The 16,648-nt window shown below is 37.4% G+C and overlaps 2 protein-coding genes across 2 annotated transcripts in view; one reads left to right on the top strand and one right to left on the bottom strand.

Annotated features, from left to right (window-relative positions):
• HAT1 (histone acetyltransferase 1) overlaps positions 1-8,956 on the bottom strand; it is a 62,921-nt gene extending 53,965 nt beyond the window's left edge. Inside the window, exons 1-2 of the mRNA XM_032408179.1 lie at positions 8,039-8,956; positions 5,588-5,692 (exon numbers count right to left, since the gene is read on the bottom strand). Coding sequence (XP_032264070.1) covers positions 5,588-5,692; positions 8,039-8,045 — 112 coding nt within the window. The 5' untranslated portion in view covers positions 8,046-8,956. The remainder of the gene's footprint in view (positions 1-5,587; positions 5,693-8,038) is intronic.
• The window catches only part of SLC25A12 (solute carrier family 25 member 12), a 198,042-nt gene that overhangs the window by 66,495 nt on the left and 114,899 nt on the right, over positions 1-16,648 (top strand). The gene's annotated exons all lie outside the window — the stretch shown is intronic.

Raw genomic sequence — 16,648 nt, forward strand, 5'->3', positions numbered from 1 at the left:
ACACCTCAAAGGAATGGCAGGTTAAAAGTAAACGGAAGGGTCAAAAATGTATTATGCGAACCACAAAACTTGAAAATGCAATCTAAATTGTATTAAGGTAAAAAACAATAACAACAATAACAACATTAAATGGCATAAGAGGACCTCTTCATAATGATTAAGGTGAATTCTTTCAAGCCTTTACCATTAGGTAAATCCAATGCTTTTAAAACTGGTGAGGGTGGAAGTGGTAAAGTAGTAAGGCCAAGAAAAGTAGTCAACAAAGAATACAAAAGCTGACCTTCACCTCCCCTAAAAAGTAAGCACAAAGGAGAAAAACACAGACCAAACTCATCTTTTAGTGGTAACGTAAAAATATCTTAAAAGTCTTCATGAACTTATTAAAATATCTCGAGATATTCATTTTATAAATGCAAGGATGGCTCAATATACAAAGGTATAATAAAATCTATTATATTAAATATTATAAACATTGTATATAATATATCCAAAATTATTTCCATGGAAATAAAAATGGCACTCGATAAACTCTAATACACATGTTTGAATAAAAACTCTTTGCAAACAAGACAAACCATTCTTCAAAGTAATAAGCAAGGATCATGTTTAGTGGAGAAATACCAGAACCATTCTCATTAAACTAAGGAACAGGAATGACTGTAATTATTTTTTAACACTGTTCTGAAAGTGTTAGCCAATGCAGTATGAAAAGAGAACAGGGGTGCCTGGGTGGCTGAGTCGGTTGAGTGTCTGACTCCTGATCTCAGCTCAGGTCTTGATCTCAGGGCTGTGAGCTCCAAACCCATGTTGTGCTCCACAATGGGTATGGAGCCTACTTTAAAAAAAAAAAAAAAAAAAAAGAGAGAGAGAGAGAGAGAGAAGAAAGAGGCATATGTATCAAAAACAAAGTGAACTGGGGTGCCTGGGCTCAGTCATTAAGCATCTGCCTTCGGCTCAGGTCGTGATCCCAGGGTCCTGGGATCAAGCCCCTCATCAGGGAGCCTGCTTCTCCCTCTCCCACTCCCCCTGTTTGTATTCCCTCTCTTGCTGTCTCTCTCTCTGTCAAATAAATAAATAAAATCTGCAAAAACAAAAAACAAAGTGAATTTATGAAAATGATCAGATGATATGGTTGTAGGCCTGAAAAAAAAATCACCTGAAGCCACTCCCCAAAAAGTAAGAGAACCCAGTAAAATTATCAGGTTTAAGAAAAAACAAAAAAAGGGGTGCCTGGGTGGCTCGGTTGGTTAAGCGTCTACCTTTGGCTTGGGTCATGATCTTAGGGTCCTGGGATCAAGCCTCACATCGGGCTCCTTGCTCAGCAGGGAGCCTGCTTCTCCCTCTCCCTCTGCCACTCCCCCTGTTTGTGCTCTCTCACTCTCTCTCTCTGTCAAATAAATAAATGAATAATACTGAAAAAATAAAAAAACAAAAAACTCCAAACAAAAAACCAAAAAGACAACCCAATGAAAAAATAGGCAAAGGATTTGAATAGACACTTCTACAAAGAAGATATACAAATGGCCAATAAGCACATGAAAAGATGCTCAACCATCATTATTCATTAGGGCAATGCAAATCAAAAATCACAGTAAGGTATCATTTTACATCTACTAAGATGGCTATAAAAATAATCAAGCATTGACAATGACATGGTGAAACTGGAACATTATACATTGCTAGTGGGACTAAAATGGTACAGCTACTATGTAAAACAATTTGGCAGTTCCTCAAAATGTTAAACATAGAATTAACATATACTCAGTAATTCTATTCCTAGCTATATACTAAAAGAATTAAAAACAGGGACTCAAACAGATACTCATATACTGATGTCCATAGTAGCTTTATTCACAATAGCCAAAGTAGAAAAGACCCAAATGTCCACCAACAGATAAATAAACAAAATGTGCTATAAATACACAATGGAATATTATTCAGCCATGAACAGGAATGAAGTCCTGATATCGCTACAACATGAAATATTTGCTAAGTGAAATAAGTTGAAAACATTGCTAAGTGAAATAAGCCACACACACAAAAGGACAAATAATGTTGTGATACCATTTAAAATATCTAGAACAGGTAAGTCCATAAAGACAAAGTAGATTCCATTTAAAATACCTAGAACAGGTAAATCCATAGAGACTAAGTAGATTAGAGATTACCAAGGACTGGAGAGGAAAAGTAAATGGGGATTTACTGCTAAATAGGTACAAAGTTTCTGTCTGGGGTGATGAAAAAATTTTGGAAATAGAACTAATGGTTACACAATATTGTGAAAGCAATTAATGCTACCTAACTGTACACTTAAAAATGGTTAAAATGAAATATAGAAAAAAAGGTTCACTCTTTTCTACAGTAACCTACCCCAAAGCACGGAACCTCTGTGAAAAAAATGTGTCTGTCAATCCCTCACACACAAAGTGAAAAGAGCTTCTGTAAGAGGAAGAATCTTGGGATAAACCTTAGTGGGATTATGGATATGCAGTCAAGAGTTCAAGTTATCCCATGTGCCAAGCACAGTGCCTGTCACATAGTAAGTTTCAATAAACATTTGTCCAGAGAAAGTCGAAGGGAGGGAGTTGGGACAGGAGGGCTGGGAAAAAAATGGAGGAAGGAAGGAAGGTCGGCTTGAGGAAGCAAGTTATCACTATGACTATAAGAGATTAGAATAATGAAATAACCCAGTCAGTTTTAGCTGTCATGTATGTGTAGAACCTGAGTTACTAAGTAACCTGGATTTTGATGCAGGGAAAAAATATATATTAAAAATTATTTTCCACAGTTTTCTCACACACTATTAATAAAGATGAAAAATATAATGGAAAAAAAATCTCATTTATAACAGCAATAACATAGATGAAATTACCTAGAAATAAACTTAATAAGAAATGTTTATCATCTATAAAGTTTAAAACTCTTATTTATTTTTTAAAAATTTTATTTATTTATTTGACAGAGAGAGAGAGAGACAGCGAGAGAGGGAACACAAGCAGGGGGAGAGGGAGAAGCAGGCCTCCTGCTGAACAGGGAGGCTGATGCAGGGCTCAATCCCAGAACCCTGGGATCACTAACCAAGCCGAAGGCAGATGCTTAACAACTGAGCCACCCAGGCGTCATGGACATAAGACTTGAATAAACAGAAAAATATTCTTGCTATTAGCAAGGAAAGACTCAACAATGTAAGGATTTTGATTCTCCCTACATTAAACTTAATAGGATCGCAAATTAAAAAATCAAAAAATCTTTTTTGAACTTGATAAAATGTTCATCTAGAAGAACAAACATTAGAGAAAACTTAGTAAAACTCCTGAAGAGTAACAAGAGGGGACCCAGTCACACCATATATTAATTATAACATTTATTATAACAGTACACTAATGGCTCAAGGACCAAAAAAAGGCCCAAAAGCCAGCCAAGAATATATGATACTTTAATATGATAAAAGAGAAATTTTAAATCATTAATGAAAAGACAACTTAAACTGGCAGGTGGATAATGGGCTAACTCATCTGAGAAAGCAAAGCTGGATTCCTACCTCATGTGTTATACCAAGTTAGATTCAAAAGTTTCGATTTAAAAAAGAAAAAATCCAAAAAATATTAGAGAAACAATGGATAAACTGCTTTATAATCTTAGAGTAGGGAGGGCCTTTTTGTAAGACATGAAACAAAAACTCATATTTGCAATATATGATAAAATAAGGGCTGATTCAGGGTTCCTGGGTGGCTCGGTCAGCTCAGGTCATGATCCCAGGGTCATGGGTTCGAGCCCAGCATTGGGCTCCCTGCTCAGCGGGGAGCCCGCTTCTCCCTATCCTGTTCCCGCTCCCCTTGCTTGTGCTCTGTCAAGTAAAGAAATAAAATCTAAAAAAAAAATAAATAAATAAGGGCTGATTCTCTTAAAGTATATACTTTTCTTAGAATTAAAAATCAGTTTTCATTGTCAAATTAAAAAATAGTTTAAAAAATACAGTAAAAAATCCACAGACAATAACAAGCATTGACAAGGATGTAGAGAAATTGGAACCTATGTGCTGCTGCTGCTGGTGGAAATGCAAAATGGAGTAGCCACTATGGAAAACAGGTATGTACACAGCCTTAAACAGGATCTTGGTTTTAGAAAAGTAATTTTATGCATGCACACACAAAAAAATCTAGATAAGTATTATCTCTGTAGTGAGGGGTACCTTCTTTGTCACCTTATGTTTTTGTTATGCTTGTATTATTTTAAACAGTAGAAGCTAACATTTATTGAGAATTTCTAGAAGTCAACCTGATTATGCACTTTATTTGTACTTAACCTTACATTTAATTTTTATAACCACTATAAAAGTAAGTACAGTTAACTTCATTATAAGATAAGGAAACAGCCACAGAAAGTGATGGAACCAGAATTCATGTGCATATAACTATTTTTTAAAATAGCTTTATTGAGGGGCACCTGGGGGCTCAGTTGGTTAAGCGTCTGCCTTTGGCTCAGGTCATGATCCTGGGGTCCTGGGACTGAGCCCCATACTGGGCTGCCTGATCAGCAGGGAGTCTGCTTCTCCCTCTCCCTCTGCTCCTCCCCACTGTTCGTGCTTGCTCTCTGGCTTGCTCTCTCTCAAGTAAGTAAATAAAATCTTAAAAAAAAAAAAGCTTTGTTAAGGTATAATTTACATACCATAAAACGTACTTATTTTAAGCATACAATTCAGTAATTTTTAGTAAATTTAGAATTGTGTGACCATTGCCACACTCTAATTTTAAAACATTGCCATTGTCCCCAAAAGAAATCTCATGCCCATTTGCAATCATTATTCTCAGTCAGCCTCAGGCAACTACCATTCTATCTTCTGTCTCTGGATTTGCCTTTTCCAAACATTTCATACAAATAGAATCATATTGTATATGGGGGGGTTCTTGTCTGTTTTCTTTCACTTAGAATATTTTTGAGTTCACCCATTTTGTAGGATGTGTCAGACCTTCATTCCTTTTTATTGTCAAGTAGTATTCCATCATATAGATACATCATACTTTGTTTATTCTATTACCAGTTGATGGAGATCTGGGTTGTTTCATTTTGGACTACTGTGAATAACGCTGCTATGAATATTCATGTACAGTTTGTGTACAGACATATGTTTTCATTTCTCTTGAGTAGATCCCTAGGAGTAGAACTGCTGGGTCATATAGTGCATTTAACTTTTTAAGAACCTGCCAAACTGTTTTCCAAAGTAGTTGCATCATTTTACATTCCCATCAGCAATGAGTGTTTTTCCACATCCTCACCAACACTACGGCCTACCATTTTTATAAGCAAAAATGTAAAGGTAAATATTTTTAAGAGCCTGAGAACACTTACACCTATCATTTTTTGCCATGCTGTACTTCCTAAATGTAAACTCTGCCACCTCTTAAACATCTATCCACTCCACGACATAAATGAAGACTGAATAAAATCTGAATGTGTTCAATACATACAGAAAACTATACATTTACATGAACTGCTCTTACATAAAATTCTACTTCAAATCTTAAAAAAAAGATTATATATGAACACACAGTACATACATAATACCACTTAGAAATAGCATACATACCTAATTTTAGTTCAATTGCTGTGTTGGTGTTACATTTGTACTCTGCCAGTTTCTTCTCCACTGCACTCTTGTACTCAACCAAAAATTTCTCCATAGCACCAAATCCTAAGGGAAAGTTTTTAAAAGGTCTTGTTGGAAATGGTTTAAATAGTCAAACCTACAGAGGGTTCTTATTAGAAGTGGAATAAAAGGAAGATTTAAAACATGCTAATAGGGGCACCTGGGTGGCTCAGTTGGTTAAGTGACTGCCTTCGGCTCAGGTCATGGTTCTAGGGTCCTGGGATCAAGCCCCACATCGGGCTCCCCGCTTGGTGGGAAGCCTGCTTCTCCCCCTCCCACTCCCCCTGCTTGTGTTCCCTCCCTCGCTGTCTCCTTCTGTCAAACAAATAAATAAAACTGCTAATAGATCATAAAAGCGCAGGTCATTCTCCATATAATCCTAAAATAAATATACTGAGTATGACTGCCTCATTATAAAACAGGAAAAACATCATTTTTGTCAGAGGCTTATGAACTGGGCTTGCTTTACATAAATAAATAAATCTGAAAATTAACATAACTACTGACATTTCTTTATATTTAATACTAATAAATATTACCTGTTAGGATTTATACCTAAGCAGTTTTTTAAAATATAAAAAATGTGCCACTGCTCCACCAAGACACAAGGTGAGAATATTCTTTGATAATTACAATAGCATTTCATCTCTACTACTGGAAAAATTCTAGCCAGAGTACTTCAGATGAACTATTTAAAAACCATCAACTGATAATGCATAGATTATCTCAGAAAGGACACACAAGAAACTGGTAATCGTGGTTATCTCTAAGATTAGAGAGAAGGAGTGGGGACAGGGTTAGGAAAGAAAATTTCCACTGTATTAAAAAAAAAAGTTTTTTTTAACCATATGTGTACAAAGTCATAAACTATGGGCTACAAACTAAAAATGGAAGCAATCCAGATAAACTTTCAAGCAAAGATGACAATAAATCTCCTGACAAAATGAACATAAAAATCGTAAAAATTCAGGAAAAAAGAAGTCATGAGCAGAAACAAAAGAAAGGTACAATGACATGCCATAAACTTTAACAAGTGGTTAAAACATACATACACAGAAAATAGGGAACATCTGAGGCAGTATAGATTGTCTGTTGTCAGAATTCCTGGAATGAAATCCAGGCTTCACCACTTACTTACCAGGTCTGTGAACTAGAACTAGAGCACATTACTTGACTCCTCTGACCCTAATCTCCTAATCCATAAAATTGAGATAAAAGAACCCATTTCAAGGAATTATATATGCTGTAAGCAACAAAATTTAACTTGTGAAATCATACATTGACTTAATCCCCACAAATCTATTAGACAAGTAAATAGTATATCAGCCCCATTTAATATTAAAACGCTCAGGCTTAGAAAGAGGCTTAACTGCTTAAGTGCACCCAACTACTGAGTGGTGAGGCAGAGATTCAAATTTAGGTGTAATTCTTACTATATGTACACCGTACACAATACGTATGTTCCCCCTCTTTTATAGTACCAGTGTACCCCCAAGATCCCAGAATCACTATCTGGTAGAAGAATCCTTTAAATATCTGTAGAGCTCACGTGATAGCCTGTCTATCCAGCATATCCATAAAAGTGTAGTAAGACTACTACGAAGGCACTGGGAAAAGATAAAAGTCGAAACTGTCCATCACTTCAAAAGATATGTAACTGGAAAAAAGTATATACTCACACCAAAAACAGTCTTAATACACGTACAAAATAGCAATTATTAGTTAAATGCTGCAAACTGAAGAGACCAAAAAAAAGAACAGAATGAACATGAAAATTATAGTATAAAATACTATGAGAAGTTTAGATGAAGGAAGAATGCAAGAACAATCTTTCTCAAAGGAATTCTAAATCGATCCTAGAAATACCAAAGCGCGAGAGATTAAAAAGACGACTGCGAAGTCAAGGTTCAAGTGAGAGCCCTAGTGCGAGGCAAGGCAGCAATGCGCCAGCTCAGAAGTTGACTGTAGTGGAAGGTGGAGGGAGACCTGGAAGAGGAGGACGATCTGAACATTAAAATCAGCTGGCGGGAACAGACCCAAACTACTGCGGCTCAGGCAGTAGTGCAAAAAAAGAACGAGAAGATAAACAGGCCTCAAGGCATCTGGCACCTAAGAAGCCAAATCGCGACTCTTTCCCCGGGCTTCTTGGGCCCTCCGCAGGGGCCGAGTTCTTCGCAGAAGGCACAGAACCCCGAGTAGTTGGGGGCGGGGGCACGAACCTCGGCCAACAGGGAGCTGGGCGGAGAGTTCCGTGCTTTCAGGCTGAAGCAAGCCTTCTGGAACCCAGGCCGGAGCCGGAAAGTTCCAGGAGGGCACTGTCACCACGGTCTCGGCGTTCTTTCCCAAACCTACCCGCCCCCTTCCCTTGGTAAACTTTTCCCGGGAACTTACCCGCCATTTCCGAGCTGCGAGCACCCGCGGCTGAGGAAGGACGAATCAACCCGCGCGCTCCCTGGCCGGAAGTGAGCTCATTCTCTGACGCATTTCCCCCGCCCACCTCTGGCAGGTCTCTAGCCAATGAGAGGAGGGGATTCGAGGCGCCGGGAGGTGGAAGCACCTCCAGGGGCGGGGCTGACACCGCGGGGAATGCTCCGACCGTTGCCTAGCCACCGCGACTGCAGTCAGCCACTCTGCAGGCCCGAAGCGGGGGAGCAGGCCGCGTAAGGGGCCGTCTATGTTAAGATGCTCGCTGGCTCACCCGTCGAGAGTTTCTTTGGGATTGGATTTGAATGATATAAATACCGTAAAGCTGTTTTCTATTCCGCCAGCGATGTTTGGGAGACTGGTAGAAAAACTTTCCCCTTGGCCTGCACAAACACCTGAGGCCTAGGTTTATGTCGGTAAAATGTAGGGATTGAGTTGCAGTTGCAGGAGAAATTTACGCTTATTTTGTTTCTACTTTTGCAGTAAATTCTTATTTTTTCTTTTGTCGTGTTTTTAAGCAGTATAGTGTAATACTTAGGTACTCTGCTTTCACTCTTAGGATTACTAGGCAACCATTGGTGCGTGGAAATTATTACCTAGTAATACCTCAAGTGGCCTGATCTGTCCTACATGTCTCAAGTCCTAGTGGCCTGAACCACATCACAGGATGCTTCCCGATTTGGGTCTTAGGGCTTATTGGTAATTAATAATTGTTGAAACTTTTTTGTCCCAGAAGTTAAGGCATTATTTGGGTGTCCATAAATATTCTCACAACATTGTCTAGACCCTAAAATGCCTTGTCTCAGCAAATGTTGGTTAATAGGCTTTACAATGCTATTGCTAGAGCTAAAATGGACGCTTGGAATGAGAGTCTAGAACTAACACTTCCTCTCATTTTAGAAATAAGGACATTAAAGCCCAGAAAAGAGAAATTGTCCAAGGTCACACTCAGTATACAGCCTATGTAAGAGTTCATTTCTCCAGATACTCAGCCCAGTATTTGTTCAGCTGCATGGAGATGGCCCTCTTGAAGATAAAGATCAGAAAAGGTACGGAGAATGCTCAGATCTTTCTTTACACCTTAATGAAGCACAAGAAATTACCATCCTAATGTTAAGAAGAAAACTGAAATCTGCTATTAATGACATTATGTATCAAAAAAGGAAAACGATCTTTTTTTTAATAATCGTTTTTTTTTCCAAAATGGCAAGACTTGTTTCTTTACAAAACCACCTTATTTGTAGGTTGGCCAATAGCTGACAAGCAATTATCCTTATAATAAGAAAGTAAGCAAATCTGAAATAGATTAGTCGTGTGACTTTATGGTTAGTTGTAGGGAAGAAATGTAATGAAACCTATATATGATAAATATAAATAAGAAATAAGATGAATATGAAGAAGTACAATTAAACATATATTGTGTGACTAGCATTTAGTATGATCTGCTTACAGAATTGAGGTTATAGGGTTTTTTTTAAGATTTTATTCATTAATTTATTTTGAGAGAGAGAGAGAGAGAGAGTGCAAGCAGGGGGAGGAGCAGAGGGAGAGGGACAAGCAAACTCCATGCTAAGCATGGAGCCCGATGCGGGGCTTGAACTGATGACGCTGAGATCATGACCTGAGCCAAGATTGAGAGTGGAATACTTAACTGACAGCCACCCAGGCACCCTGAGGTTATAGTTTTATATTGTCCTTAGAATTGTTCACACAGGGGCGCCTGGGTGGCTCAATCGGTTGGGCATCTTCCTTCAGCTCAGGTCATGATCCCGGAGTCCTGGGATTGAGCCCCACATCGGGCTCCCTGCTCAGCGGGGAGCCTGCTTCACCCTCTACCTCTGCCTGCTTCTCCCTCTGCTTGTGTTCTCTCTCTCTCTCTGTCAAATAAATAAATAAAATCTTTAGAATTGTTCACACATATTTTTTACAATGCCACGGAATATGTGCTTAGGTACAGTTATTCTAAAAGAATGACTTCTTTCAGAAAGGTAATAGTAAATTACCAAAAAGGAAAAAGACATTTTCTTTTTTTGCAGGGTTTTCCCCTCTCTTTTTAAATTTTATTTTACCTTGTTCTAAAGGGGATTTAGGAGGTAAATGTTAACCACCATGGAATAAAATTTCTGCAAAAGGGATATGCTGTCCTTATACATATGGAAGAGGCAGTAAAGGGCTGTGGAAAGTTCAATTCCCTGCTAGTCTCATTTCTACTACTTCATGATCATGTAACCTTGTTTCATCTATTAAGTGAAAATAAAACTATCCTTCCAGTCACCACACCTGGGTTGTGAAAATCAAATGGAACAATATTTATGAAAGAGGTTTCTAAACTCTAAAATTATATGTTAATATGAAGTGATAGTAGTATGATAATATTTATTCTAGAATAGGATGTTTGGAAAAGGCATTTTTCTCCAAGGAAAAAGCCGTATTTCACTATTAGGAATGAACTGGCAACCACATGTTTGATATAGGTTCAAGCACATACGGACTAGTAAATTTTGGAATCCTGTGTGGAAACCTCCAGAAGAGATTTTTTTTTTAAAAAAACATGGTATTAAAGAGATGGACATCAGACAATGCGTATAGGAAATCTGGGATCTAAAAGAAAAATGCAGATACTTAATGTATTTTTATTTCAAAATATATACCTTTCTACAGGTAAGTAACAATAGCTAGTTAACTCATTTGTTTAGTTCATAGCACTAATAGGGGTGTGGGGAGGCAATGAGTTTCAATTCCCAGACCAATTACCCAGAATGCCCTACCCACCTACTTGATTTTCATAAGAGTTAAAATAAAATAAAAATAGATCAGTTCTTATCGAAAATATTAGAATAACTTAAAGACACACATTGCCAACAATTTGCACACTCCATTTTGTAACTCTCATACACTACCATAGGAATACAAACTAGTACTAGTTTTAAGACTTTATTTATTTATTTGAGAGAGCACAAGCAGGGGGAGGGTGGGCAGAGAGAGAGGAAGGAGCAGGTTCCCCACTGAGCAGGGAGCCCAGTTTGGGCTCAATCCCAGGACCCTGGGATCATGACCTGAGCTGAAGGCAGATGCTTAACCAACTGAGCCACCCAGGTGCCCCGACCATTTTAATCATTTTTAAACACAGTTTAGTAGTGTTAAGTACATTCACGTTATTTTGGAAACTGTCATTTTAATGGACTGGTTTTCAGCCAACTTCTTTGTGATCTATTTACTCATATTACTATGCATAGAAAGATTCTTAACTTCTATCATATAGACACAATATACCAGCTATATAATGCCATTAGTTAAATGTTTCGTTCATAAACCCATCCCTTAAAAGAATTGTAAAATAAAATAGTTTAGCTTTATGATAGTGTTTCTTCTAAATTTTTTTATAAATCAGAATTTTGAGGAAATATATATATATACATATATATATGGTTATCAGCAAACCAAACCAACCAGTCACTGCACAAATTAGTAAAATGTAAAGAATTCTGACAATTTTGCTAGAGGGAATCCAGACTTTAAGTTTGTTGCTAATCTCATCAACACAGGGCTCTCAGAGAATCCTTTTGCCTGTCTCTTGAATGAGCTAAGAGGAAGAAAGGGTCATGCCAACTGGCATCATATAATACAGAGAGAACCTGCTTCATAAGGTAAGAAGGGTGTGTTGGTAGGGTTAGGATGCATTTAAATAATGAAAGGTTTACTGTTTCACATCTTTGTAAAATTAAATTTTGTTGTATATGAGGAAGTTTATGTTATTATAGATATGGTATGATTTTTAAATGTAGTTTAAGAGAAACTAAAGTACTTTGAATAATATAGAACCAGAACTTAAAGCATAGTGATTTTAGAAATCAGGTAATCTAATCACTGCCATCTTTTTTTATTTGGTAACATATGCATAAAAACTTTTGTTCATATCTCCATATAAATATATATCTAATATATTTTTATTAATCTTCATTCCTATATTAAATATTACTATTGTTAACCTTTTATTTTTTAGACAAAAAAGAATATGAATACTATTTTTTAATATATCCCACCCAAGTAAATCACCTGTGCTCCCCTGAAAATCCCTGACTTCATCCCACATTCTTGTTTCAGGCTTCTCAGCAAGATACTGATAGATGTGATACTGTTGGTATCTCTGTTTGGTCCTTTGTTTTTCTACTTTTTTCTTTCCATTCTTGCTATTGAAAGGGCTAATTTCCTTCATGAAATACTTTACTTTGGAAAAAGTCATTGCGTCTGGCACATGATTGACATCTATTAAATGTTTGTTAAATGATTTTGTAGTAATACCATCAAGAACACAAGTTGTCCCCCAAACAACTAAGCTTCCACTTTTTTTCCAGCACTTCATGGTTCTTGGGATTGGAAACTGCTAAGTTTCGGGATATCTGGGTGGCTCAGTCGGTTAGGTGTCTGTCTTCAGCTCAAGTCATGATCCCAGAGTCCTGGGATCGAGTCCCACATCGGGCTCCCTGCTCAGCGGGGAGCCTGCTTCTCCCTCTCCCTCTGCCTGCCGCTCCTCCTGCTTGTGTTCTCCCTCTCTCTGACAAATAAATAAATAGAATCTTTGAAGAAAAAAAAAGGAAACTGCTAAGTTTCTTTGCTTTAAAACATCCTTCAGCAGGTGATTAGAATCAAAGACTAAAAATCACCTTATTCATGTTCAACCCATCCTACCAACATGTGTATAGTACAGGCCTTTCCTTCTTATTAAATTGTTCTTTGGATGTCACTAGGAAGTAGCTCTGGCCTAAGGTGGGTAATCAACACAATTGCCAGGAGATGATCTTTTGCCAGAGTACATTTATCCCTGGTAGCTCCAAAGACAAGATTCTCCAGGACACATGTATTCTTGTAGACGAGCCCAAATCATCAGTAGCCCTGGTTTTCCCCAGAAAATTTTAACCCAGATTCTAGCTTTCTCACAGAGCTCTAAGACAGCCTAGCTATTCCTCATCAGCAGCTTACCCTGCTCTTTTATACTTCCATCTCTACCCTTCAATCAGTTAAGCACCCAAACATTCAGTCACTAGATGTAGGCTGTCATCTCCCCAAAGCCAGGTCCTATCAGGAATATACTTACAGAGTGGAAGGAGAGGTATTGGGTAAGTGGTAGAGTGGATATAACATCCTTCCTCCTTTTCTCCCTGGGTTTCCCACAACAAACAGGAGCGAACCCATGCTGTTCCCTGCAGCAGCCCCACATTTCACCCCAAGTGAGGCTTTTATACTCTTCTCTCACTTCTCTCCAGTTGGCTTCATTGAGGCCTGCTGTATCTGGGGCCTGCTGTGTTCACTCACCAAGGTAGGCCTACTTATCACAGAAAGATTGCTTCACTTTCTGATCTGTCCTCCTAGGGGATAATTATGAATCATCACCTTCTCCACTCTTAAGCTTATTTACCTCTTATTGATAACTCCTCCAGGGCTGGAACTATGTTATCTTCATCTCTGAGTTCTTGAAGTGAGAACAAATTCTTTTACCATTTGTGAAAGATTTTTATTCAGATGAAGTATTACATTGAATACATTAATATTTTTTTTTAAAGGTTTTATTTATTTATTTAATAGAGACACAGTGAGAGAGGGAACACAAGCAGGGGGAATGGGAGAGGGAGAAGCAGGCTTCCCGCTGAGCAGAGAGCCCGATGCGGGGCTCGATCCCAGGACCCTGGGATCATGACCTGAGCTGAAGGTAGACGCTTAACGACTGAGCCACTCAGGCTCCCCTTGAATACATTAATATTAAGCTTGGTCATATCCTTTCTTCTTAGGCCCACTCTCAGGTTTGTTTATCTTCCTCCCCTCTCTGCCTGGTCCTTAAGGACAATTCCTATATAAATGGAATTATCTATTTATTGCAATACTGGGTTGTATTCTCATTTTATGAATTCTTACCTAAAAATCTGAATGTTGACTTTAAAAAAAAATCTAATATTCTCATTTAAGAACAAATACTTGGAGAAATGAAAACTTCTATTTAAAAAACGTTGTAAGAACAATTGTAAGGGGTTCCTAAAATATTTTAAAATATTAACAAATAATTATAGTATTTTGTATTATGTAAGTTTTGCTATGCCAGAATCACAAGAAAGACCAGGAAGAAATTTTCTTTTCAAAAAATTGTGGCTGCACATCTACATTGTCCTTGGGTGTATAGAAGCCCTGCTGAGCTAAATTGTATGTTTCTTTCATTTAGTAAAGATTTTTTTTTGCTATTTTTTCCTTTTTAAGTGGACTTTCAAATTCTTTGATTCTCAGATTTTGAACTTCACATTGTTCTTTTGAGCAAAATGCACAGAAGAACTGTAGCAGGGAGATGACAAATGTCCAATTCTTTCAAATAGTATCAATATGATTTAATTATCTTAGTTTTGCTTTGCTTTGCATTAAAAAAATAAATCAGATAATGTGTTTAAATGCCAAATGACAATTTCATTTACTATTAAGAGATTTAATTGTATATGAGCCCATATATAAGCACAAATGAAAATTGCATAGTTATGTATTTAGTATGTCACAACACCTTATCCATTTATTAAAGGAAGATAAGTACTTACCTAAATCATAATTGTGACAGATAAGAACAATAAGCTGTAATTTAGAAGGTCATTCTTTAGTGAGCCTTACTTTATTTTTATGCTATCTAATTCATATATATTTTCCATTGGGGTCATATGGGGTTGAGATTTTTAAAAGATAGCCATAAACTTTTTATCTCTTACCAGGCTTGGGTTAAGAAAGGGTTAGGGCATTCCTAGTATGACATCATATATATTGTAACATATATATTGACATATATTCCTAGTATGACATCAATATGTTGTAAACAATTCCAGGAGATTCTTACCCTGTGCCAGTATCCTAAAATATTCCAATGTGAGAGGAAGACTTTATAAATTAGAGTCCTCATACAAATATTAACAATGATGCTATAGAAATTAGAGTAAGAGATAGAATAGGTTAGGGTAGATGATTTCACATCAGGTGGGCCTAAAAGAATCTTCACTGGAGGGCTCAAAAATATGTTCTCTAAAATTTCTCCGCTATTAACAATTATATGTATGGGCTCCCTGCAAACTAGAATGATTACAGATCATGGAAAAAGTCAAGCATAATACTCAAATTTTAATGGAAAAAGGAGGAACTGAGAGATCATACTTTGTTTAGTCTTCTTCTTTGAAATACTATGGTGTTAATCTTTGAAAAACAATAACAACCAAAAAAACCAAAAACAAAACAAAAAAAAAAGAAAGAAAAAAACCAACCACCCTAATTTACGAGTCCACAGAGGGAGGCCACGTATCTATTTTCCAACATGGATTTATAAAAAGCAATCTTGCTAAATAAACTTATTTTACTTCCTAAAACAAATAAATGGCAAAAAAAAGAAGTGTAATAGTAGGTCTGGTTAGATATACAATCATTGCTGACCTTATTCAAAATTGTGATTTAGAGAAAATTCACTTATCTGCTCCAGGTGTTGTTTAATATATTCAGATTACTCATACATTTGTACTTGCCACATACATACAGTTTCAAGTTCTGATTCATTCACTTAACATTATATCATAAACTACATACTACTATTTCTTTTATGTGACCAAGTTACTAAGGAATCTGAACTTGGTTGGGGTATGAACTAAAATGCTTTCTTTTTCTCTAGTCATTGCTCCACTATACTATGTTCCCCCCAGGGAGATTCCATACTTTTCTGATCTTTTAAGTTATTCAAAGTCTAGCCTATCCTAGTTAAAACTTCAGTGTTTTAAAACCTCCTCCATTGCTGTCTAGCTTTGTAGCCACAGGCACTTGAAATGAAGAAGGGAGTATAGTCAATTTTTCACTCCTTCTCCTTTTCCAAACCCCTAAAGATTGGGTTGGGGAATGTCTGGTCTAGGACATTTTTTCTTTCCTTCTCAAGGCAAGCTCTTCTGGTGTTGGGGGCTAGAAGTAGGAATAGAGGAGAGATGAATCTAGCTACTTAACTACTCTATGTTTTGGTTATCTTTGCTTCTCCAGTTGATATTGGCTGCCATCGGTGCCCTTACTGTCTCTCACATGGCATGCATTCTTAATTTATTCAGTGAGTTGAAAGGGACATCCATTTTGTACCAACCTGAGAAGAAAATTCTGACTCTTCGCTGCTTTTGTCTCCTTTGTTAGTAGACCTCCCTTTAGGATGGAACACTGCAAAAGCAATTCAAGTCCCAATATCTTCCTGGTGTCATTTGACCTGTAAGAAATTCATGTATCATCTCTTGTGTGACAATCAATGTCCCCAACACAATGGGCACACATAGACATATCATATCATCACAGGATAATGAGATTTAAAATGCTAGCCAATGCCAATGCTCTTTATTTATTTTTTAAAGATTTTATTTAAAATACATTTATTTTTGGAGCACCTGGGTGGCTCAGTTGGTTAAGCGACTGCCTTCAGCTCAGGTCATGATCCTGGAGTCCCTGGATCGAGTCCCGCATCGCGCTCCCTGCTCAGCAGGGAGTCTGCTTCTCCCTCTGACCCTAACCCCTCTCATGTGCTCTCTCTCATTCTCTCTC

The sequence above is a fragment of the Phoca vitulina genome, unplaced genomic scaffold, assembly GCF_004348235.1.
Source record: "Phoca vitulina isolate PV1807 unplaced genomic scaffold, GSC_HSeal_1.0 scaffold1, whole genome shotgun sequence".
NCBI lineage: Eukaryota > Metazoa > Chordata > Mammalia > Carnivora > Phocidae > Phoca > Phoca vitulina.